This window comes from Cydia pomonella, chromosome 12, assembly GCF_033807575.1.
Source record: "Cydia pomonella isolate Wapato2018A chromosome 12, ilCydPomo1, whole genome shotgun sequence".
Taxonomy (NCBI): Eukaryota; Metazoa; Arthropoda; class Insecta; order Lepidoptera; family Tortricidae; genus Cydia; species Cydia pomonella.
This window is the reverse complement of record NC_084714.1, coordinates 10,183,981-10,208,367: the sequence shown is the minus strand read 5'-3', so window position 1 is coordinate 10,208,367 and position 24,387 is coordinate 10,183,981. Positions and strand designations below refer to the sequence as shown.

At 37.4% G+C, this 24,387-nt stretch overlaps 1 protein-coding gene across 2 annotated transcripts in view; it reads right to left on the bottom strand.

The window, feature by feature from the left end:
* Positions 1–24,208, bottom strand: part of LOC133523488 (puromycin-sensitive aminopeptidase) — a 31,395-nt gene extending 7,187 nt beyond the window's left edge. The window contains exons 1-11 of one of the 2 annotated variants that reach the window (XM_061859117.1): positions 23,992–24,208; positions 23,360–23,520; positions 22,331–23,283; positions 21,649–21,838; positions 19,930–20,043; positions 19,479–19,616; positions 17,021–17,113; positions 13,682–13,831; positions 12,450–12,727; positions 1,816–2,035; positions 607–729 (exon numbers count right to left, since the gene is read on the bottom strand). In XM_061859117.1, coding sequence (XP_061715101.1) covers positions 607–729; positions 1,816–2,035; positions 12,450–12,727; positions 13,682–13,831; positions 17,021–17,113; positions 19,479–19,616; positions 19,930–20,043; positions 21,649–21,838; positions 22,331–23,283; positions 23,360–23,482 — 2,382 coding nt within the window. In that variant the 5' untranslated portion in view covers positions 23,483–23,520; positions 23,992–24,208. Of the gene's footprint in view, positions 1–606; positions 730–1,815; positions 2,036–12,449; positions 12,728–13,681; positions 13,832–17,020; positions 17,114–19,478; positions 19,617–19,929; positions 20,044–21,648; positions 21,839–22,330; positions 23,284–23,359; positions 23,972–23,991 lie in introns of those variants that run through there. The other variant, XM_061859116.1, reaches the window with a different exon arrangement.
* Between the last annotated feature and the right edge of the window lie 179 nt (positions 24,209–24,387).

Sequence of the window (24,387 nt, the reverse complement as noted above, 5' to 3'; positions counted from 1 at the left end):
AATCTAAAATTGAAACGATGGAGTAAATTCTGAGCTAGGGAATATTAAACATGGACCCGGGTATGTCCTTAAACTACGTCCAAAAGAGAAGTACATGCACTGTGAATGTCATCTCGCGTTGTGTGGTAGGGTACAGGACAGCGGATGTCATTCCAGATCTAGAACAGAGCTTAACTTGGGAAGTACCCCCACCTTACAGAAAACAGCAGCCAAATAACACTAGACCCTACTCATAGTGTTGTGTTCCTGCCGGTGAGTAAGGATGCCAGAGCTTAACGAGGGTGCGGAGTGTTAGGGTCGGCAACGCGCATGTAACTCCTCTGGAGTTGCAGGCGTCCATAGGCTACGGAGACTTACCTTCAGGTGGGCCGTATGCTTGTTTGCCACCGACGTAGTATATAAAAAAAACATAAATTACTATTACTTTTTCCATATATTTTACAATTTTGATTGTATTTTAGGGTGACACCCGCAATTTCCGCACCGGGTGCCACCCATGCCAGCTACGCCACTGAGGGGGAGGGCGCTGTTACTTTCGCGAGTCAGCTGCCTTAGCTTGCAAAACACCAAAAAGACTTAAGAAACAAAAAGGAAAGAAATATTAACCTGGTAGCGATCCATGAAGTCCTGCCAGTGGTCCTTAAAGAACTGCCACGCCAAGTCGCGGCCATTCCTACTGACGGCCACCGACACGATCACGAATACTGTGTCTTGTGCGCGCACTTCATCCTGCAATAAACAATATACCTAGATTAGTAAATAAAATATATTTCACATATAAAAGAAAAAGTGACGAAAGCCCCTTTTGCCTGACGCTACGGTCTCACAGTTTACGGCGCAGAATACAGTAGCGAGATGGATATATATATATTTTTTTGTATGTGGATAGGTACAGCCAGGGGCGTACACTTCATAAAGACAAACATACACTGTCTAAGTAAGCACATGTAAGTACGCAGTGATAATGACTGGTCGAAATAAGTATTATTTTTAGATTTTTAAATGTATGAATCTAACTTCATATCGCGAGGTCTACAGCTCACAGAGCCACTAGTTTATTTTTTGTCTACCCAGTCTCAAAACTCTGTGCACGCCACTGGGTACAGCAGTAGGGGTAATTCCCACTAGTTACCACCAAGTTGCTACCAGTGGTAACTACTGGGATTTTTTTCCCACATTTCACCACTGCTGGTAACTACTGGGCAAAAAAAACCAGTAGTTACCACCAAATCAAGTTGGTAAAAGGTGGGATTTTTTTTCCCAGTAGTTACCACCAAAATTTGGTAAGCGTGCAATACTAATAAAAACAGTCTAAATATAGAGTGCTTTAAAAATATCAGCGATGCTCCTATATAAATACAACCCTGCGCTACGCAGTGCGGCGTAAGCGCCCTCGACAAAAGATTCAGGTTTCATAGATAACGTCACAATTAATTCAATTTACAATTAATAAGATAAATTTCAACCAAACGTTAATTTCTCTTTAACTTTTAATTGTATGCATTAGCACCGGTTTTAAAATTGTTGATCACTTTTAAAGCAGTTAAGCTCTTTATTTATAAGTACTTTACTATTTCTACTGTTTTTATTAGTATTGAACTCTAACAAAATTTCGGTGGTAACTTCAGAAAAAAAATCCCAGTAGTTACCAGTAGTAAAAGGTGGGAAAAAAATCCCAGTAGTTTCCACTGGTAACAACTTGGTGGTAACTAGTGGGAATAATCCCAGCAGTAGTGACGAACATTCAATAGGACTGAATTGTGAAATAGTTGAGTAAACATTGGACTACTCTAATGTCAAGTAAGAAAGACTCACTGAGACAGCAAAGTCCAACACACGCTTCAGAAGCTCCGGATCCTTCACGGCTCCCAGCGCGCGGCTGATGCGGTCTTTCTCCTCGTGCAGGTCTGCAGAGCGGTACAGCTCCAGGAACCGCTGGAACGTGGCCTCGTCCGCGTCCGCCAGCACGGCGCGGTAGCACGCCGAGCGCAGGTCCGCTGGCAGTATGGCCGCACCCGATACATGTTTTTCGAATCTGAGCAAACGAATATCAAAAGGTCACTTCGCTATTTAATCCAAGATTTTCTAAATACATTGGAAATAACGTGTTGTATAATAATCTTGCACAAAAATTATCAATTCAGAAAAAGAGTAACACTGCTGCCAACCTTCATTAAATTAATTATTTATTGAAGACCAGGTACTGACCATTTAATGGCGAGGAGAGCAAAAGTTTAAATGTAAGTTAAGAAAAATAAAAAAGTTTTTTGGCCCTGAAACACAACAACTCGGCACACAACATGACACCATCGTCACTAAATTACTTAATATATATTTTTGTTTTAGATTCTCTTATAAAAATACGGCAATATGATCTTGGCCGCCTCGGCCGCCTTCGAACTCAAAAATGGTTACGTTTTCTCATATGTAGTCTGCCTCTTTCGCACTTATGGCTTGTTCATATACGTGATGGCTTCCCTTTCGCACACTTCATCTGTCTGTCAAGCGAAGCGTATGACAAGTCTCTGGGAATAGCAGTGTAGCGGACTGACACGCGAGCAAAATCGCTACCGCTTCGACTCTCGGCTATCTTTTCTTGTACCTACAGCAGAAATCTTATACCTTTAAACGAGCAATTCTTGTATATACAATATATATTTCCGTGATCTCGGAAATGGCTCTAACGATTTCGCTGAAATTTGGTATATGGGGGTTTTTGGGGGTCTTATGTTTGAGAAAACGCGTGTTTTCGAGTTTGCATGCGATTTTCTTTCGACGCAGAATATGGTCGCTAATTTCGTGTTGCCGGTCAGTGTCCGAGTGTTACGGGTTCGAATCTCGCCCGGTGATGAACTTTTTTTTTTTTTATATGTTCAAGTTATATATAATTTTTTATTGTTTTAGACAAGTTTAATTTAGTAAAAAAATGTAGTTAAGATTATCACCTATAGACCACCATATTACAATAAATAGTTATAACCGAGCAAAGCTCGGTCGCCCAGGTACTTAATTAATATGTGAAAATACGTGTGTTATGCGAAATTCGCCAGCAAAAAACCTAATCAAAAAGTTCTAAATTTTCTAATGATTGAGAAACCGCCAACGTTATCATAATAAGTACATTGACCTGCCGTATGGAAACTATTCCTACGGAGCGTAATAGTCTGCAATCAAGTCAGGCTTAATTGACCGAAGCGTAGCGAAGATATACGTTTTATTTATTATTTATTTATTTAATCTTTATTGCACAATACATGAAGGTACAAATGGCGGACTTAATGCCTTAAGACATTCTCTACCAGTCAACCAATGGGTTAAACCAGAAAGATTAAGTACGTAACATTATGACTCGGGCAATCTGCTTTCGTATGTCCGGATGTTCTCTTCTACAGGTCACAATTCTCAACCGATTAGCGTGAAATGTTATGACTATATTTTATGATTAAATAGATTCTTTTTCGATCCAGTTTTTAGAAAAATTTCAAAATGGCGGATTCAAGGTACGTCGCGCCTACACAAATAGCCGTGTCGATATCATAAGAGTTTGTTCCTTGTGAGACATGTTTACAGAGTGATTTGCGAAAAATTCAGATATTTTAGAACGCTTAAGATAAAGGTTTTACTCGAGAATACGTAGTAAGTAAGTGGCTCAGTTGGAATACGCTCGCTTTGCAATGACGATGTTCCGGGTTCCATCTCCGAACAAATAATTCTTTTTTTTTTTGCACTTTTAATTTCCTATTTTTTATTATCTCCTCAGTATCCTCAGTATTAAGTCATTGGACTCTAATTTGCCTCCCGAAAGTAACAACATTCATAACACATTACCAAACGAATTGGACCCTATCTTGTCTCCAGAAAACACTATCATCAATCAAAAAATACCGGACCCTATATTGCCTCCAGAGAAAACTATCGTCAATAAAAAAATACCAACTGAAAGCCCAATCGCAACATCATCACCAATAAAGAAAATTTTAAATGACGAACCCCAAGAGAATAAAGAATTACATTCAACATTCAACAATGAACTCGATGGCTCACTAACATCAGACTCACTAACATCAGATTCCCTTAATAACAGTGCAAGCGATTTACAATACTCTTCGTCTCAATCTTTATTGTCACCATCCGATAAACTATGCATGAGTGCAGACGGCCTAACGCGTGAGAAAAGTCCACAAAATCATGACCTAGTAGAAAAAATCTCTACACTTGAAATTGAACTGGCGAGTACGGAAACAGAACTAGAAAATAAAATTATTGAGAACAATGAGCTTCAGAGAAAAGTTGACAAATTGTCCTTAGAAATAAAAGTACTGCAGGCATTATGCTCTTCACCATCGGCAGAAAATAGAACTCGAAAGAGTAAGAGGCAGTCACTGATAAACAATGACTCACCAATATCGTCCTTACCGACTACGGTTTGTAAAGCCGACAAAAACGTGAACTACAACAGGCATTTAATAAAGTTGGAAATGAAAATTGTTGACCTTGAAAATTTGTTAAAAAACATGGAGAATGAGATCATAGGTATAACAGATCGTCTAATTACTCTGACAGAACGACTTCAACATACCCCGAATATTGACAATCATAATCTTAATAAGTATGAAAACATACCCCCCACCAATACCTCTACAACAGGCGATGAACAAGTTTCTACTACGCTAAGGAAACCATCATTATCTTCACTGCAAGATTCGAAACTGTGTGTGATTAGCAACCACTCGAACTATATGATAGAGCGGATAAAGCAGGAATTTCCCAGTGGTAACACGTGCGTCTACCTAACCCCAGGAGCAGGAACGCGTGAGCTGTTTCGTGATCTTCAAAGTAAACTTCAAGGTTTTACTCTATCTGACTTTTGTATTTTTTATATCGGAGACAAAGACTTCAAAAATAGCGTAAATTATTATAAATTAGTAAAGTATATACGAGAACGGTTGACTATGGTTCAACATACAAATATTGTAATATGTCTGCCTACATATAAACTCAACAATTTTTCAAACTTGTTAATTAAGCGTGTGGAAATATTTAATGACTTACTCTATAAAGACAACATAGAAAATTGCTATTGCCACATTCTGGACTCTAATCTTAATCTGACATACGATGGTTATATGTTTTCTCGCTTCGGTAACCTAAATCGCCGGGGATTTGCCACCATATTCTGTGATTTAGTTGAACTTTTTAATTCACTCGTTACATTCACTCCTCTTGATGATGAGCATGATCAGTTTTTTCGAGAAAACATCGTCGAGTAACTTCACCATTATGCACCAAAATATACAGGGTGTCTTCAATAAATTAGATGTTATTAACATTTCATTAAAAGAATTAGCTGAAGATGGTCTTGACATTGACGTGATTTGTCTATCGGAAACTTTTATTCGAAAGGGGACAGAGAGTAACCTTAAACTTGCGGGATTTAAATTAGCAACCCATTTCTCCAGATCAAAACAAAAGAGAGGCGGGTCATGTATCTTAATAAAAAATAAATTTCAATCTAGACCGCTACAAATCTGTGAGGACCTCGCCATTTCAAACAATTTTGAATGCTGTGGAATTGAAATCCCAAACTTGAAACTAATAATAATAAATATCTATCGCGTTCCCAAATATACATATGAGATACCTTTCTTACAACAACTTGAAAAAATTTTGCAATACTTAATCACAAAAAAGAAAAAGTATAAGATTATATTTAGTGGAGACTGGAATTTTAACACGTTGAAAAAGGAAAAACATACTCTAGAGTTGGTAAGCCTGCTAAATAACTACAATATACATATGCATATAAAAACCCCAACTAGAGGGAAGTCGTGTATTGATCACATAGCTAGTAATGTAAAAAAAGTTATACCAAATGTCCTTCCACTAGCCCTTTCTGACCACGAGACAGCGCAAATTATAACAATAAAATCAGCCACCACCGATCAACGAAGATTCTACTATGCTATAAGAAGAGATTATTGCTCTGAAAACTTGGCTAAATTTAAAAGCTGTATGTCTTCCTTATCGTTTGCACAAGTCTTTAATGAAACTGATACTGACGCAGCCTTCCAGAACCTCCATGAAATGTTAGTTTTATTTAACGACCTGTGCTTCCCGCTCGTTAGGCGAAAAGTCTATAATACGCATAACAATAACAGATGGCTAACCCGTGGTATACGACGTTCTTGTTTTAGTAAGAGAAAACTGTACCTTAAATACCTGCAAGAACCTGGGAACAAACATCTGAACAAGCGTAAATACGATAATTACACAAAATTACTCCGGAAGTGTATTCATAAAGCACACCAATTGCACAACAGTAGATTAATTAATAATGCTAAAAGTAAATCAAAGGCAACTTGGCAAATTATTAATGGTCATACCTTCAAAGAACCTGATTTCATTAAATGTATTGAGAACGGCCAAATGAAGTACACAAATCCTACAGATATAGCGGAAGCATTTAATAACTTTTTTATAAATATTACGAGCGTACCTGTTACACATAGAGTGTTGCAGGACCAGTCGTATTTAAAATATCCGATAAATGAAAAAACTATCTTCCTTAAACCTTACGATATACATGATATATACAAGATTATATTGTCCTTAAACGATAGTAATGCAGTAGGCATAGACAACATAGCAACTAAAATATTAAAACACTGTGCAGAAGAGATCGCTTTTCCGCTCACACACATTGTAAATTTGTCCTTTGAACAAGGTAAATTTCCCATCAATCTAAAACGTTCAATAGTCAAACCCATATTCAAAAAGAATACCAAAACCTCTATGGATAACTATAGGCCTATTACTATTATTCCCGTGATTTCTAAAATCCTAGAAAAAGCCATGCACGAACGTATATTGAACTTTCTCACTTCTTGTTCAATTTTGAATAATCAACAATATGGCTTCCGTAAAGGAAGTTCGACTACGCTAGCATGCTTTAATCTTGTAAAAATAGTAACGGAATCAATAAATGGTGATACTCCTGTAGCAGCTGTCTTCCTGGATCTCAGCAAGGCGTTCGATTTTGTAACTCATTCGGTATTATTGAACAAGCTGGAAAGGTGTGGCATAAGAGGAAACGCGCTGAACTGGATACAAAGTTACCTCTCTGAAAGAGAACAATGTACAGAAATACAGCAGATTATTAACAATGAGCTAGTGTCTGTAAGATCACAATATAAATTTAATCTATGCGGAGTGCCACAAGGGAGTATACTTGGCCCATTATTATTCCTTCTATATATTAACGATCTGCCTAACCAAGTACAACATAATTGCATAATGTTTGCAGACGACACTACTTTGATAATAAAGTCTGATAATTTAGATAACTTCAATAAAGATATAAATGACACGTTAGTTAATGTAATTCATTGGCTCAACAATAATAATTTAAAAATAAATATTAATAAAACATGTATAATGCAATTTAGAACATATAGAAGCGCAGACATCGATTTGGACATACATTACGAAACTGAGAGTGTGGAAGAAGTAGAATGCACCAGGTTTCTAGGGATTCACATAGATAAATTTTGCAGCTGGAAATGTCATGTCGCCAATGTATGTGATAGGCTCGACAAGTTCGTATTTGCTCTAAGACGACTTAGCAGAATTTCCTCTAAAGCTGTGGCCTTAACAGCCTACCACGGATATGTCTCATCCATCTTGAGCTATGGATTATTGATCTGGGGCAACTCTGTAGATGTTCATAAAGCATTCCTGGCTCAGAAAAAATGTGTGCGTGCCGTTTGCAATGTCCATTTTCAAGAGCCTTGCAGACCATTATTCAAATCTACAAAAGTTCTTCCACTGCCATGCATGTACATATTACAGGCATCTTTATTTGTGAGAGAGCACCTTGAATATTTTGACACAAATAGTAAATTTTTTCCTAGATCGACCAGACGTAGAAACCAAATATTCTTACCTAGAGCAAGAAAAAATGTGTTTAAAAATAATGTATACTCAATGGTCATTCAAATTTATAATAAATTACCAAAACACATATTGGAAACTGAACCGCGGCTATTTAAAAATGCCCTCTGTAAATGGTTATTATTAAAGTGTTACTATTCAATTCAAGAATTCATGTCCGACGAAAATCAATAAATAAATTATTTTATTATTATGTTGACCTATTGAAATTTTGTAAATTTTTCCATGATTGTATTATTTAATTGCTTTATATTGCATGCCTTACATAGGGTAGAACATAAGGACTTTTTATTCTAAGACCACCAATTGTATCAAAATACTATGTTCTTGCAATAAATATATTTCTATTTCTATTTCTATTTCTATTGATTAAGCTTTGTAGCAGGGAGCGAGGGATCTATCCCCTGCATTGTAAATTATTGTACTTTTTTTTGCATTTAAATTTCGTACTCTTGATTAATCAAGCGAGCGCGAAGCGCGAGCTAAGCGCATTCGTTTCAGTTTTTGCACTTGGTAACTTAGGCTTTTTTATAGATTAGTCGTAGATCGGAATTTTGATATTATTTTAGGAACAGAAGTTTAAAAGTAAATGTACGAGTATGTTATATTGCTTTAATTACCAAAATGAATACCATAGCTAAAAGAGGGAAACAGTTTTCTAGCATTTTTCCCCAGCCTCGGCAGCAATGTTTCAAGATGGCTGTCGCGGCAGAAAGTTAAGGTACGGCTCGTGGCATTATTTTAAATAATTTTGGTGTATATATATTACTAACAGTCGGCGATGCCTGCTATATATGTTGTCTAAAAAAATGCAGGACACGAATTTACAGGAGTACAGTGTTCCAACGATTTATTATAAATCTCCTGTTGATATTTTAAGAAAGATATTCGATATAAATCACTGTCAGAAACTGCCTTTACTGGTCTGAGCTATCTTTTTGCCCTGGGCTCCACGGAAGACCAGCGCTGTAGCATATATATGTTAGAGCATATGCTGAGTGGTGTCCATTTATAGCCTCTATTGCAGCATCATCACTGTAACTATTGCATGTTAGTATAGATTACAAGTAGTTATAACTGTTTAGTGTATTAGATATTACTTTTTATTTAATAATGTGGTGCTGTTTGTGGATAGTTTTGCAATAAACGTTTTCAACACACTTGCTCAAAACGACGTTTTTATTCCACCGATTTTGGCTCATAATCCTATTTATTAAACACGCGTGCTTTTTCAGTATATCATAACACTTGGGCTTTTTCATTATATTATCCAACTAAGTTAAGAAGGTAACTGATTGCTAATAATATGCATGGAAACGTAGCCTTCTTAATTTGGTCGAGTAATACATTTTTTTTTAACCAACTATTAGGTTTCAAATTTAGTTAGTTCAAAGAGGTTTTATCACACCAAACGTAATTTATAGATTAAATTATCTCGTAAATTACATTAATGAATAAACATCACATTTTATCGATTTGATCTCCATCCGTATACAATAGAAATACGAAAATATTAGCTTTTTTACATTTTTTTCATTCACTGTTTGTCGATTTCGTTCGCATTTAGCCTTACGCGCGCATTGAAATCGTGCGTAAAAAAAAATAACGCGCCAGCCATTTTCCGTATTTGTCATAAAATTGGAATAGTTTTTCATGTTTTTAGTTTATCTATTGACGAACATGTCATTTTCAAGCATTGAAAATGAAGAACACATAAAATTGACGCTGCCAGTAATACTAATAGAGGTAAGAGCCGAGAACGATAGCTTTTTACCATCAAATCGGGTGAAAAATTATTGGCGGCATTTGAAACTTTTATTCAATGGAAAATCAGCAAAAACGCCCAGTCTTTCTTGGAAAACGTATTGGTAGCTTATTCTAATGAACTGGCGAATAAGTGCCTACAAGTCCAGCACGCTGGTGCAATTAATCGATGTTAAAACTGTAAGCCACCATTTTGAAAATTGTAGGTAACTTTACTGTTTTGGCAAAAAAATCTGATTTATAAGTTTTGTTTTTTCCTCCCAAGTGTGTTGAAAAACGTCGTATATAACGCGTGTGCATTGGTCATTACCCACATCGGTTTTCTTATTGCGCGCGAGCTGTACGCGTGTGTAATGACCAAATTATTAGCACACTTGTATCACAATGTACTATTTTAATACAGTTGCTCAAAAAGTGCTACTTTATGTAGCTGTTTAGCGTGCGGAAAGTTGGATTTCGCGAACTAGTGCTTTTTACTTTTCCACTTGTTCCAATTCATGACTACTTATTGATGAGTGTTAATGTTAGTTTCCTTTAAAAGTCGTAATCAACATAAAAACCTACTGTTTATGTAAAAAAAAAAAAATATAAGCATATTTCATATTTTATTACTTACCTCAAGTTACCTCTTCATCATTATAACACGTTTATTTTTTAATATTGAATATTGAAAAACCGTTCTTAATAAGTTGTCTGAATGGAATGGTAATCCATTCCATTCGGCAAGGTTTATTGTTTACATTTGAAAGCCATGGAGTATTTCATATCACGAAGTCGGCAAACTTGATCCCTATTATAAGGTGTTAGGGTCTGGGTTCCGCTTATACCCGCCTTCGTGAAATGAGATATTCCTTTAAGTGTGACGTACGTTTAATTAACTTACCTAAGATATGCGGCTTTCAATTTCTTGCAACGTGTCGCTACAGAAAAATGATCAAAATTGAGCAACGTTCAGTGATTAAACATCTCACTAAAGAAGGAAATACGCCTTCGCAGATAAAACAACGTAGTTTTTAGACATGAGTCGCGGCAAAGAGGAAGAAATTATTTCCAGGATTGTGACATGTCATGGGACTTGGATTAGACAATGGGACCCAGAAAGTAAACAGGAATCACTACAATGGAAATTAAAAGACAAAAGCCTCCTCGGAAGTTCGTCCTCAAGGTTCGTCCATCGGCAAATCAGCAAACTTATGGCGACAATTTTTTGGGATGCTGAAGGTAGATTATTTACCTAAGAAAAAGACAATGAATGCTGATTATTACGCAAATTTACTTTGCCAGCTGAGAGACGTCATAAAAGAAAAAAGGAGGGGCAAACTTAGCAGAGGGGTTCTGATTTTACACGACAACGCACCTGTGCATACGTCTCGCACTATCAGTTAGCCATGGCCAGAAATGGCTTCGACGCCATCGACCACCCCGCTTACAGCCCAGATTTAGCCCCCTGTGACTATTTCCTGTTCAGACTTTTAAAGAAAGATCTCAAGGGGCGAGATTTTCTACTGATAATGAGATGATGCCGCGGTGAACGAATATTTTGACGACAAACCGAAAGATTTTTTTATTAAAGGTTTATTATCGCTATTTGACAAATCTAATAAATACATTTCCGTAGAAGGAGATTATATCGAAAAATAAAAAATAAACTACCCAGCTACGTCTTTTTCTTTCATAGTCAGGTAGATTATTTTTCAGCCACCCCTCGTAATTCGTGAGATAATATGAAGAAATAGTCCAACATTTTTTCACAATTTTTTTAGGTATGTACAATGAAACGAAGGTACTTTTAAAAAGCTAAATAGGTATGAATAAACTTTATTTACAAAGTAACAGAATAACGGCAACATTATATTTACCTACAGGTAATTGAATATAGGTACTCGTACATAATATTTTTTCTGTAGGTATAACTTACTTATACAAGAATAAACTGCATAAAACCACAAGGATAAAGTGTTGTGGTTGAACCAATTTCGATATCTACTGCGATGAATAACAGTAAAGTGCCTTTATTTACTTCAGTTTTTGTTATCACTAAGAGGAAATCCCAAAATATTAACTATACTTGACCAAATGTGTCCCTTTAGGCTTAATGTAATTATCAGCTAGTAGTACATTTAGGGATATAAAAATAAAAAAATAAATAAATATTTATAGGACATTATTACACAAACATATAATTATTCATAACATCATTTATTTATGTGATAACTCGAATAAGGAAATGTAGAATTTCACATGACGCCGCTTATTAAACTATGAGTCTAACTTTTGTAGTCTCAACCAACACCTAGAGAGCCACCCAGGCTGAATCAAGAGTCAGATACAGAAGGTTCCTCACTCTGCGGCCCTGACCACCGGCAGCTTGGGCCCTGCCCCGCTACTGGCGGGTTAATATTTCTATGTGTTTATATGTATTTTGTATTGTTTTCGTATGTGTTTTTATATTTTACTTTTATATTCATATTGTAAAAAACCTTACCTGAGAAGAAAGATAAATAAAGAGATGCTGCTAATGAACCTATTGCTGATGAACAAAATCAATGAAGCAAGTTTACCGACTCTTAGCCTCATTGATGGGCTTGATGGTATCTGGGTTTTCAAAGCGGATCACCAAATGACTATCCTTTCTCTTTGCCCCAGCCCAGGCATACTTCTTAAAGCGACTTATCTAGTGGAAGAAAATAAACTAGGAGGATGGTGACATGAACAACATAAATGAGGCTACTTACCGGTTCTTAGCTTCCTTGATGGTGTCTGGATCCTCAAAGCTTATCATTTTGTTGAGCACAAGACTCCTCAACAGGGTGTCTAGATGGCTTTCCTTGTCTTCTGCGTCCCAGCCCAGGCGCTTAGTGACCGGCCCGAACAACTGCCGCCCATAGTTCTTAAGCGGCTTGTCGAGTGCCGTGTGGGAGAACAGCGCGCTCAGCTTAGACATGCAGTTAGATATTGACGACCAAACGGTGAAGTTGGCCTCATTGTTGAATGCCTCCATGAGTTTCAGGGACTGTAACAAGTGTAATGTCGCGTGATAAGTTTGAGTAGAACTATATAAATATAATTTATAAAGTTTGTTCCTGTTGAATGGTTGATACCACTTAATTTGCACATATACGCGGAGCATAAGGAAGTTGATGTTTTTTAAGCATGTAGTAAACGAGCCGGCTTGCCGTCTGACAGAATGCAAATTTGTCATTTTTTGCTAATTATGTGTCCATATCTGGTATTTCCACTTACACAAGGAAAGTGGACTATTAATTATAAGCGAAAGTTCAGATTAATATGCAATTTTCCAAAGCTCAGGCTGGATAACATTTGTGTGTATATATATTTGGGGGTGAACTCACGAAAACTGTATAAAATATGCGTAGCACGAGTGGAAAAGGCTCGAGACATATCCGCAAAATAAATGGTTGAATTTTGTGTGTGCGCTGTGGGATGGGATAGGGTGTTTTATAATAGCAAATAAGTTATAAGCAGTGTCTTTGCGAGCTACGGATCTCACGAGTATAATCCGCTATTTTTAAACAAAAAGTCAAAACAAACTACAATAAAACACGTAAGTATCCAATCTGCTAACAAAATTTCACGAGAATCGGTTGAGAAATGCAATGTAGAAGAGCCGGCTGCTAGACATACAATAGTACATTACGATACAAGTGCGAAAAATAGGAAATTCGAAACGAGTGGCGATAAATTAAAACACGACCGAAGGGAGTGTTTTAAATCGACACGAGTTGCGAATTACCTATTCGCACATGTATCGTACAACGTTTTACAGTACATATGGCCCTTTAAATGTTCGACACAGTAACATAATATGCTACTTCTCGCACTAGTGCTATAAAGTAGCCCCATATGTACTGTAAAAACATTTTTGCCCATGCTGAATCGGAGCCGCTGTCCACTTACTCGTACTTCTCGCTCGCTCGGTCCAAAACCACGTTAGCTACCAGCTCACCTCGTGCGTGTGCGTGTGTCCAGCCTGCACCAGCGCGAAGCAGTCGTCGAGCAGCCCGAGCCGGTCGAGCGGCGGCAGCGACCCGTCGCGCACCGCGCCCACCAGCTGCGCCAGCATGCCGGGCTCATATCGGGTCCGGTAGTAACCGACCTGTCACAATTGTTCATTTTAAAACGTCGCGTCGTTTACACTTTCTCGCTTAATGTTTTATCACAGTGTAAAAAGTAACAGTGGGCCGACGCCTTTGATGTTTGCGTAAATGCCGACACCGCTCAAGGTCACCGTACCTACCTAGGGTTGTCACAGACTTACACAACTTCCCAAAAGAGTAGGGAAATGTTTTTAGGTTTCATTTATGTGTAATAATTTTACAAACGGCGTCCATTTTGAAAAAAAGGATGGCGGACGTCACTTTTTTGAAAAAGTCGTCATGGGTGTTGTTTTCTGGGTTTTTGGGGGTGTAGATTTCAAAAATGGAATCTATTTTGAAAATAAGGACGGCGGCGGATAAGGACGTCACTTTTTGAAATGGGTGTCCATGTGTGTAGCAGTGATGTCAACCATCTTTAATTCTAAAATGGACTCTATTTTTGAAATCTCCAAAAACCCCCAAAATGGACGTCATTTTTGTAATCGGAATCCCGAGGAACCTCGGATATGACACCCATATCGATTTTTAAGAAAAATTAATGTCCGCCATCTTGGATTCCAAAATGGACGTCATTTTCGTAATCGGAACCCCGAGGAACCTCCGATATGACACCCATATCAATATTTAAGAAAAAATAATGCCCGCCACCTTGTATTTCAAAATGGACGTCATTTTTGTAATCGGAACCCCGAGGAACCTCGGATATGACACCCATATCGATTTTTAAGAAAAAATAATGCCCGCCAAATTCAAATGTGGTTGCAATAGTGCGTAATCTTAGTTTAGTATTATGTCACCACCGGTGAGTTCCTATAATTGGCTTCCTGTATCTACTATATTTTTCTATGTTAATGTCACAGCTGTTGGATCTCCAAATAAATACAATAAATAAATAAAATAAATTATTAAACGAAATATTTATATGTCATGTCATAGGAGCCTGGTGACCGACGGACGGACGGACAGCGAAGTCTTAGTAATAGGGTCCCATTTTACCCTTTGGGTACGGAACCTTAAAAAACTACTTACTAGATCTCGTTCAAACCAATTTTCGCTAGAAGTTTGCATTTGTATGTACCTACATCATATATTTTTTTTTACCACTTTGGAAGTGTCTCTCACGCAAACTATTCAGTTTAGAAAAAAAATATATTAGAAACCTCAATATCATTTTTGAAGACCTATCCATAGATACCCCACACTGATGAAAATATTTTGTTTGAGTTCCAGTTCTAAGTATGGGGAACCCTCAAAATTTATTGTTTTTTTTTTCTATTTTTGTGTGAAACTCTTAATGCGGTTCACAGAATACATCTACTTACCAAGTTTCAACAGTATAGTTCTTATAGTTTCTGAAAAAAGTGGCTGTGACATACGGGCGGACAGACAGACAGACATGACGAATCCATAAGGGTTCGGTTTTTTGCCATTTGGCTACGGAACCCTAAAAATCACGGGTTAGCAATACTACGTTTGAATTGTTCGAAAATCGCGTGTCATTAATATCTTATTTGTGGAACTGTTTTGTTTACATTAAGATTTTGATCAAGTTTGTAATTGCGATGTTCAGAGAATTTTTTGACATCATAAAACAAATTCATAAAAATATAAATATACAAATAAGGCTGTGCGCTATCTTTAGCAAAGTTTGACACACGACACTTCCCGTCACCGTACCATCGGCACTACCCGTTCAATGTTGTAAGCTCATAGTTTCCTGCTACAAAAAGGATGTCTGGAAGTGTTACCTAGCTTTTAAGTGATTTTTCATTTCCTTTCTATTTTTAACTGTAAGGTGCACAATAAAGAATATTTACTCACTTACTATAAATATGCTTAAAAGAGTTGAGAAGTACCCTCAATTCCTCATGGAATCCATCATCAGAACTCAAGCTTGATAAAAATATGCCTTGAAAAGCTAACTGCTTGACATACATGCGAAGAGAACAAATTGCCAAACGTGAACTATGCATCGTTGAAGAGTTCTGTTCATCATCAGCAGTTCCACTTCATCAAATGTCACTTCTACAAATGTAAATACTTGATTTGTTGACGAAAATACTAAGATCACTATATATATGCCTTTAACATTTAAGGAGTTCCCTCGATTCCTTATGGACCCCATCGTCACAACTCGAACTTGACAAAAAATTGTCTTGAAAATCTAATTTGCTTAACAAACACAGTGAAGAGGACAAATTGCCAAATGTGTACTATGCGTCGTTGAAGAGTTCCATTCTGATCATCATCAGCAGTTCCACTTCATCAAATGTCACTTTTTTAATGTTAATGCTTGATCTGTTAAAGAAAATACAAAAATCACTATATGTATCCTTGTCACATTGGAAGAGTTCCCTCGATGCCTCATGGATTCCATTATCAGAACTGAGTTTTGACAAAAACGGGACCAATCTGTATAAATTCAAACGAAAAAATAATGTTCAAAATCGATTCAGAAATGACGGAGTTATGAAGTAACAAACATTAAAAAAAAAGTGGCTGTGACATAATCGGACAGACAGACGGATATGACGAATCTATAAGGGTTCCGTTTTTTGCCATTTGGCTATGGAACCCTAAAAACACAACCAAAATGATAACCTACCCTTTTGAAATCTTGAAGTCGGTTAAAAATAACGAATAAGTCGTTATAAAACTACAATAATGTTTTTTGATGAAACTGAGCAGAATTGTGTATTGTATAAGGGTCTAATTATAATTAAAACCCAAAAAAAAAATTGTAATTTTATAACCAATTATTCGTTTTTTTTTCCGGTATCGAATTTCGCTAACTTTGAAAATGATTATTTCATAATCTACGTGGACTAGCGACGCGGGAGTTTCAGTCTAGTTTTTAAATCCACATAATCTATCATAATGTGGAATAAAAAGACCGGTTGACTTTTTGGGGTGTTTTAAAAGACTGCGACAAAATTAAAAACACGTTATAACATTCCTGACAACATACCTATCAAAAACAACCTACGTAATTTGGTCTGGTTATTTGGTCCTTTGTTGTTGTAAAAGAAGGAAGGAGTGTTTATAAGTTTATGTATGTATATCAGAAATTTGAATCCCTTTAAATTTGTCCTACTGAAAACCATCTAACTAGTTACAGAGAGAGAAAATATGTTAAAAATTAGATTTCTTATCCTCCGTTAAAATATATATATGTATGTATAACTTACTGTGCCAGGGTTTAATTTAACCCATGAAGACTCTGAAACATTTTCTAGGACAACTTCTTGGGTTCGTTTCTCCAAAACTGTAGACAATGCCACCTGAGAACAAAACATTCATTGTTAAAACATCACGTGCATTAAGTAGGGCACATTTTTTGTTAGAACTAGTTGTACAGTTCTTTATGAAGCTTATTTAATTTAAGACACAACTTGTTAATTTAATATGTACGTATAATACATATATTTGGGAAGAGGGAAAATATTACATGAGGTAAAGATAAACAGTGTTGGCCGAACGTTAATTCGAATTGAAAATATTAAAAATAACTATTATAAATACAACAAATTTAACGGTTAAATTTATAATGGTTAAATTATCAATATTTTCAATTCTAATTAACGTTCGGCCAACAGCGAAGATAAACCATTTTAAGCACTGCGTCCCTCTCCAAGCATCAGAGCACCTATGGCTCATACAACACAATAACTCTTTATTGCAGACCTCAAATAACAAACATCATCTTCCTCGCGTTGTCAAGAATTGACGTAATAAGGATTTGAGCGGTTTCCTCACAAGGGTTTCCGATAAGCGACTGGTAAATATAAAATGATATTTCGTACATAAGTTCCAAAAAGCTCATTAGTACGAGCCGGGATTTGAGCCCATCACCTCCGAATTGAAAGTCGCACGCCCTTACCACTAGGCCACCAGCGGTATACATCTCATGGCTCCTCTACACGATGGCCCAGCGTAGGCAAGTCCTAGGGACGCATTTCTGCGTTAGAGGGGGCAAGTGATATTGCTATCTCATTTCACCGCATTGCTGCGTCCCTTAGACTGGCCTACGCTGGGCCATCGGAGCCCTCAAACAAAGAGGATTGATTAAAGTAAATTTTGTAGTCAACTAAATTGACTGCAATCTTTCGACACAAGACTAAAACCCTTAGTATGTCATATGGCTATTTAACCCATGTTCTTTCACTGATATGTGTTAAATATCAGAAGGTGTCGCCATCTACTCGAGTATAGGCCACATTTATATCGTGCTTAAATTTTTCTCGATTTTTCGAGGCACGTTTTTTTCTAAGACTTTATTTGTCTTTTACTAAGTTATATAATATCTTTGCCTCAAATAACAATAGCTGATATAAATGAACAAGGTTATGCAGAATATAGTTATACAACTAGCAGTCTTAATGCTAAAGAGCAGTCTCTCCCAGACAACCCTACTTCAAATTGGCCTACATGAAAATAAATTTTATACACAGAATAACACACCCAAGCACGGCAAAAATAGCAACTTTCGTTTTCTTTGTGTGCGTTGCATTGTTAGATATGAGCGAAAGGGCTTTGAAGGGGCACGCAGTTTAGTATGGTTCATCTCTAACGCGTTTCCTGTACTAGATATATGTAGTTCGTTTTCTTTTACGATTATAACGGTGGTAAGCGATTTTCACGTGTCATTTTATTGTAAAAAGCTTTTGAAAAATAAGTCACGGCAAATATGTCACAATTATAAATCATATGCGATCATTTACATTATTTTGCTTTCATAAGTAATAGTTACTGATTAAAAAAAGTTTTTCAATAAAAATAAATGTCAAGATGGTTTACCTTCTTTCTAATGCAAAAAAACGAACTATAGTGTACAATACAACATTAGTTGCAATTTTCATTCAATACCTACCTATAACTTGTCTTAATTCGAGGTGCTTTGCCGTACATATCGCGCTAAATACATTAAACTAACAATACCATAAATCAATAAATATTATTACTTCAATGTCTTTATTTATTCTACAGTGCCCGCTCCTGCAGCAATCTTCATCTGAACGCTGGTTATTTGATAACGAACAATACGCACATTGTAGAAGCTGCAAATCATTGAGTAGGTATTGACACTTTTATTGAATAAGGAAGTGGAACACTATCAATAAGGAAATCAACACAAATATTTAGGTCAATGTGAAACTCTTCTCGTGTAAAGTTGCTGATAAGATAATAGATCGATTTTGATTTAAGATGACAAGATAAACTATCTGGAGTGTCTGTAAAGGCTACTGCGAATATCGAAATTCCAAGATCGGTTATCTCATCTCTATCACTCTTGTCTTAATGTAGTGAGACGGAGAAGATATACAAATTTCGTTTTTCGAAGGTCCCGGTAGACCTCCAAATAGCCACTGGCGCCTAACTTAAAAAGCAAACAAGTTCCTGCCGCGTTATTATTATTGCGCGGTTGTGCCGGTTGCACACGACCCATGGCCATAGCAATTGATATTCGTGAGTTCCTTGCAAAGTGAATTCTGCACTTGACTGTAGTTATTTAACGTTCATTTTCGCTTGCAAGGGACTAATTTGTACAAAAATATTTAATAAAGATGACAACGAAGATTTTTGTTTTTGTTTGTGTATTGGCTACCTGGTTAGATATAACATAAAATATCGATGTCATCATCTTACCTTAGAAGGAAATTCCTGTGTAGAAATAGTAATAGGCACCATCCATAGGATATCATGAGGGTCCTGGCTACCATCCGCGGTAAATTTCTGCTGAGTCAGCGTCAACACGCGATCATTGCCTCTTTGTTTCGAGTTTACCTGCCAACCACACACCCTGTATGTTTTAAACATGTTTATATTAACTTCATTAGGACTATTGTCTGTCCTCACAATAGGCAATGAATTTAATGTACTCACTTAAAGGAAGACAATCGAGTTGAAGGCCTTATTATGATTAAGGTCCATTGTTATTAAAATAGTGCCTTCAAATATGTGGTGTCATTTGCTATTATAATTTTAACACTACTTGGACAAAGATATGTATGTATAGGTTTCGTTGAGAAACCATTGACAGGCTAGGCCACATATTTTAATTTTCCAACATATTCTTGTATGGCATGTGAAAACTAACCTGTACAACTGGGAAGCCCATCTGCTTAGTCCATGTGGACATCACAGCCCCAACAGGCTTGTTTGATGCTTCCTCCAAAGCAGCCCATAGGTCTTCAGTAAAAGTGTTTTTGTACTGAAATTAAAAATACTCATATAAATTGTCACAAAAACTATCTGGAATTCCCTTGAGAATGTGGTAAACCTGTCACATATGTAGCAATAATATACCAACAGATATCTTATGATATGATACATTTTACGTACTATTCGACAGAGTTCACACATGAAGCTATAATATATATTTTGATATATAATACAAATATAAATCGACTTTATTATTGAAGTATTGAGTTATAAGTAATACAGTCGAGGAAATTGATTCTTTAGCAGTTTACGGTTTACTTTACATTAGACAGCTCTTAGCATAAGTATGTACAACAAAAATTACTTGAACCGCAAATTGCTTAAGAATCAATTTCCTCGACCGTACATTCATTTGGTTTCACAACTTTAACTTCAACTCGCCGTTTGACATAGCCCTCCTCCATTTCTTTCCTTTGCTGTTTGCATCCAGTTACCTCCTCCGACTGTGGCCCTAGTGAAAAAGGGTACAAGTCTCTGGCAGCGCAGGTGTAAAGGGGTGTAAGTGCCACGTAACACTTATGCCCTTATACACCTAAACTGCCAGAGACTTGTACCCTTGTTCACTAGGGCCACAGGATTCTACTTATATCATCAACCATCTTAACTTTTGTGGACCACTCTTTCTTTTATTATATCTAGGGCAACAAGGTCCTTTGTCCACTTATCTAGGTTTTCTCTCATCATGTGGCCTGTCCTGCGCCACTTTTGTTCTTTTATTATTTTAGTTCTTGCTTTTGTTTTTGAATTTGCCTTGATTATGGATAATTTGACTCGTGTCTAGGGTTGCCATCTGTAAATTTTGGAAACTAGGAGAAGACGCGTGAAAACCCCGGATTTTAGAGTCTAGAACCCGGACATGTCAACAGGTTTTTTTAAACAGGTGGTGCGAGTGTCGCGGGCGGCCTAAGACTTTAAATTTTTAAACCCGGACTACAAATGAAGCCCAAGACGCTCCCCGGATGCCCTCTAAACTAGGACAAATCCGGGGAAACCCGGATGGATGGCAACCCCACTCGTATCTCCAAGTTTTATATTAAGTATGCTTCTTTCCATATGGTTTTTGCTATATTATAGCATGGTATATTACAATATAGTTTGGTACATTTCATCTCTCTCACAAAGTAGGTGCTTGTTGTCCTGCATAGTGCTCAGCTATACTATAAGATATATTTTGGTATATTAATATATATTATCATAATCACTCTGTCTGTGATGGGCTGTACAAGTTTTATAAACAAAGTTGTATATTTCAAGGAATAAATGTTCTGCATATTGCTGGTTTTTGTAGGTACATTATGACCAGGCCTCGGAGTTTTTTTAGCACGGTAAGACTAAGGAGAGCTATGGAGTCTTTGTTAAATATATTTAAATGAGCCTGATGAATGTTGATCCTACCACATACACAACTGACCAATCTTTAACCTAAACTCCCACCAACTTGATATTGGGTTTTCATGGCCAAAGAACCTCAGCATTTAATTTAAAATTTCAAGATCACTTCTGGCTGACCTATTTCAAGCTGGTAAGACTTGCATGATTCATTATAAAAAAAATGCTCTTTAAAGAATATGACAAAAACAACAAGAAAATTCACCTGGTGTCTAGTAAGGTAGATGTTCATTCCTTTGCGGAAATCATCATCACCAATATATCTGTGCAGCATACGAATGACAGAAGCACCCTTGTTGTATGAGATGTCATCAAATATCTCATCAATTTCAGATGGATGGCCTACTGGCACTTCAATAGGGTGTGAGTTTTTCAAACAATCTAACTCTAAAGCCCTGAAATCATACATTAGTATTAGTGGTGGCACAAACATACAATTTTGAATCAGAATCTATGTTTCTCGAAAGGATTTATGTCTGCTAAGGCATATTTTTGACACCTTATAAAATATCGTCCATAATGACTCAGTAGAATAAAATAAGGTTTGTTTGTTTTAACACCTTTAACCAATCAACAACAAACATAACTAGAAATTAAAAATTGTTAATAGAATTCAAATTAAGATGAAATACATTCTAAGAAACATAAATTCAAAAGAATGGTAACTACTAATAAAACTGTGTGCATAGGAATAACAAAAGGTGATGACTTGGCACTATTTATTCATGGCTCATGTGTATTTATGCATTGGGCATATGCCAAGTTAGCACTTTCTTTTATGCAAAGCAATCAAAAATTGTGTAAATCATACCAAAGATGCACATTAACATGTATCAAAAAATATGCACTTTAAGTCTCATATACACTAGGAATATTTATTTACATACCTGATGTAAGTTTCAGTAACAAACTGAGTCCAAATATCATACTCAGGGAACAGATGGTTGACACACAAGAATTCCACAAATGAAGCATAGCCCTCATTCAACCAGAGATGAGTCCACCATTCCATAGTTACCAGGTTGCCAAACCACTGATGGGCCAACTCATGACCAACTACAAGGGCTATCCACTGCCGTCTCACAGCTGATGTGTGTTCCTCATCCACCAACAAGCATGTTTCTCTGTATGTCACTAAGCCCCAGTTTTCCATAGCACCAGCTGAAAAATCTGCTATAGCAATCAGATCAATTTTAGGCAATGGATAAGCTATGTCGAAGTACTCCTTGTAATAAGGCAGTACCCGGGCAGCCACTTCCAGTGCGAACATGCCCTGCTTGCTTTTGCCCACAGGTGTGTACACACGCACCAAAACGCCGTCGCGCGATGTCTTCTCCACATAGTCATACTCGCCCACTACTACAGCTACCAGATATGTGGACATGATTGGTGTTGTGTCGAATCTGACGAATCGCGTGTTGTCAGTTATCTGTTCCTCCTTCACAGGCATGTTGGAGAGCGCGACACGGTCGGCGGGAACGCGCAAGGAAATGTCGAAGGTTGCCTTAATGGCAGGCTCGTCCCAGCACGGGAAGCAACGGCGCGCGTCTGTCGCCTCGAACTGCGTGACGGCCGCGTGGCGCTCCTCGCCGCTCGGCGTCAGGTATTTGCTGCGGTACAGACCCTTCATCTTGTCATTGATCTCGCCGGTGAACTCACACTGCAGAGCGGCCTCGCCGGCCGGCAGCGTCTCCGCGAACGCGATCGTGGCCGTCTCTTCGGCTGCGCTGAGCCGCACTTCCACCGGCGACAGAGGTTCCCCATTCTCATACTGTAACTTCACGCTTTTCAAATCCAAGTCCAAACAGTTGAGCACTATCTCTTTGGTAGGATTGACGATCTGAAAGTGAATACGTCATGTTGAAACGAGATAATTTGCGGCGACCAGACCAACCAATGATGAAATTCCCCCTTACCGATACTTTCACTGCTGTCTTTCCCGTAAACGTTAGTTTCTCGAGATCTGGCACCAGTTCTAGATCGTAATGTTTAGGTACGACATTCTTCGGAAGGCGTTGAAACGGTTTGTTTTCGGGCATTGTCACTTTTTCTTTCACGATCGTAAATGTGGGACGCGCTACAGAAAAATACCGTAATGACCGAGTGACAGAGTGAACTCGCCGCGCTCCCGCGCCTCCGATACGTGCCCCCCGCGCGCGTCCTACTCTCTGCCCCCACTCCGAATAACGGTATTCGCTCGTACGTAACAACTTGCAATGGCGAATCAAATTAATGCAATTTTCTGAACGAAATGCAAATGAATTACGTATGACGCGTAGTAACTGTAGCGTCATGGAAAGCGGTTATCGGAGTGACGTTGAAAGTGAAAGTTACTGAATAGATAGACTAGTTCGACTAGTAGGTAAGACTCATGTAGATCATTTACGTTTGTTGGATGAAAGAAAAAATATATATTTTGAGGTTGGAATATTGGCGAATGAAAATGTTTAGTTCTTCCTTTGACATATGATATGACAGTATATATAAAAGAATGAAATGAATGAAATTGAAATTCACAAGTTATGAATGGTTAACAATGGTTAATTACATTATAGGGAGCGTGCGTGAACTGTAGGAGGCAGCACAGGAGCCGTCAGATTTTTGGCGCGAGGTGTAAATGTGACGTTTATTGTTCCGGTGTAGCCCACAAGATGGCTGAAACTACTATGCACAAGAAAACACGTGACGTGTAAATGTACATGTTTATGGTTCCGATTCAGGCCACAAGATGGCAGATCCTCCAACGCGCACGGCAACTATCACTTTTGATATGAACACGACAGTGTCCTAATCCCGGTAAATGATAACTATCCAACCTCGACATTGGCAGAATAATCAACACCTTGATGGAGCCATAACACGAAAAATTGATTGATTGGATAGATAACATTATCTAACCATGTGTTTTTTGGTATTGTATAGTGATTCTAGTTTCAAATTTAAT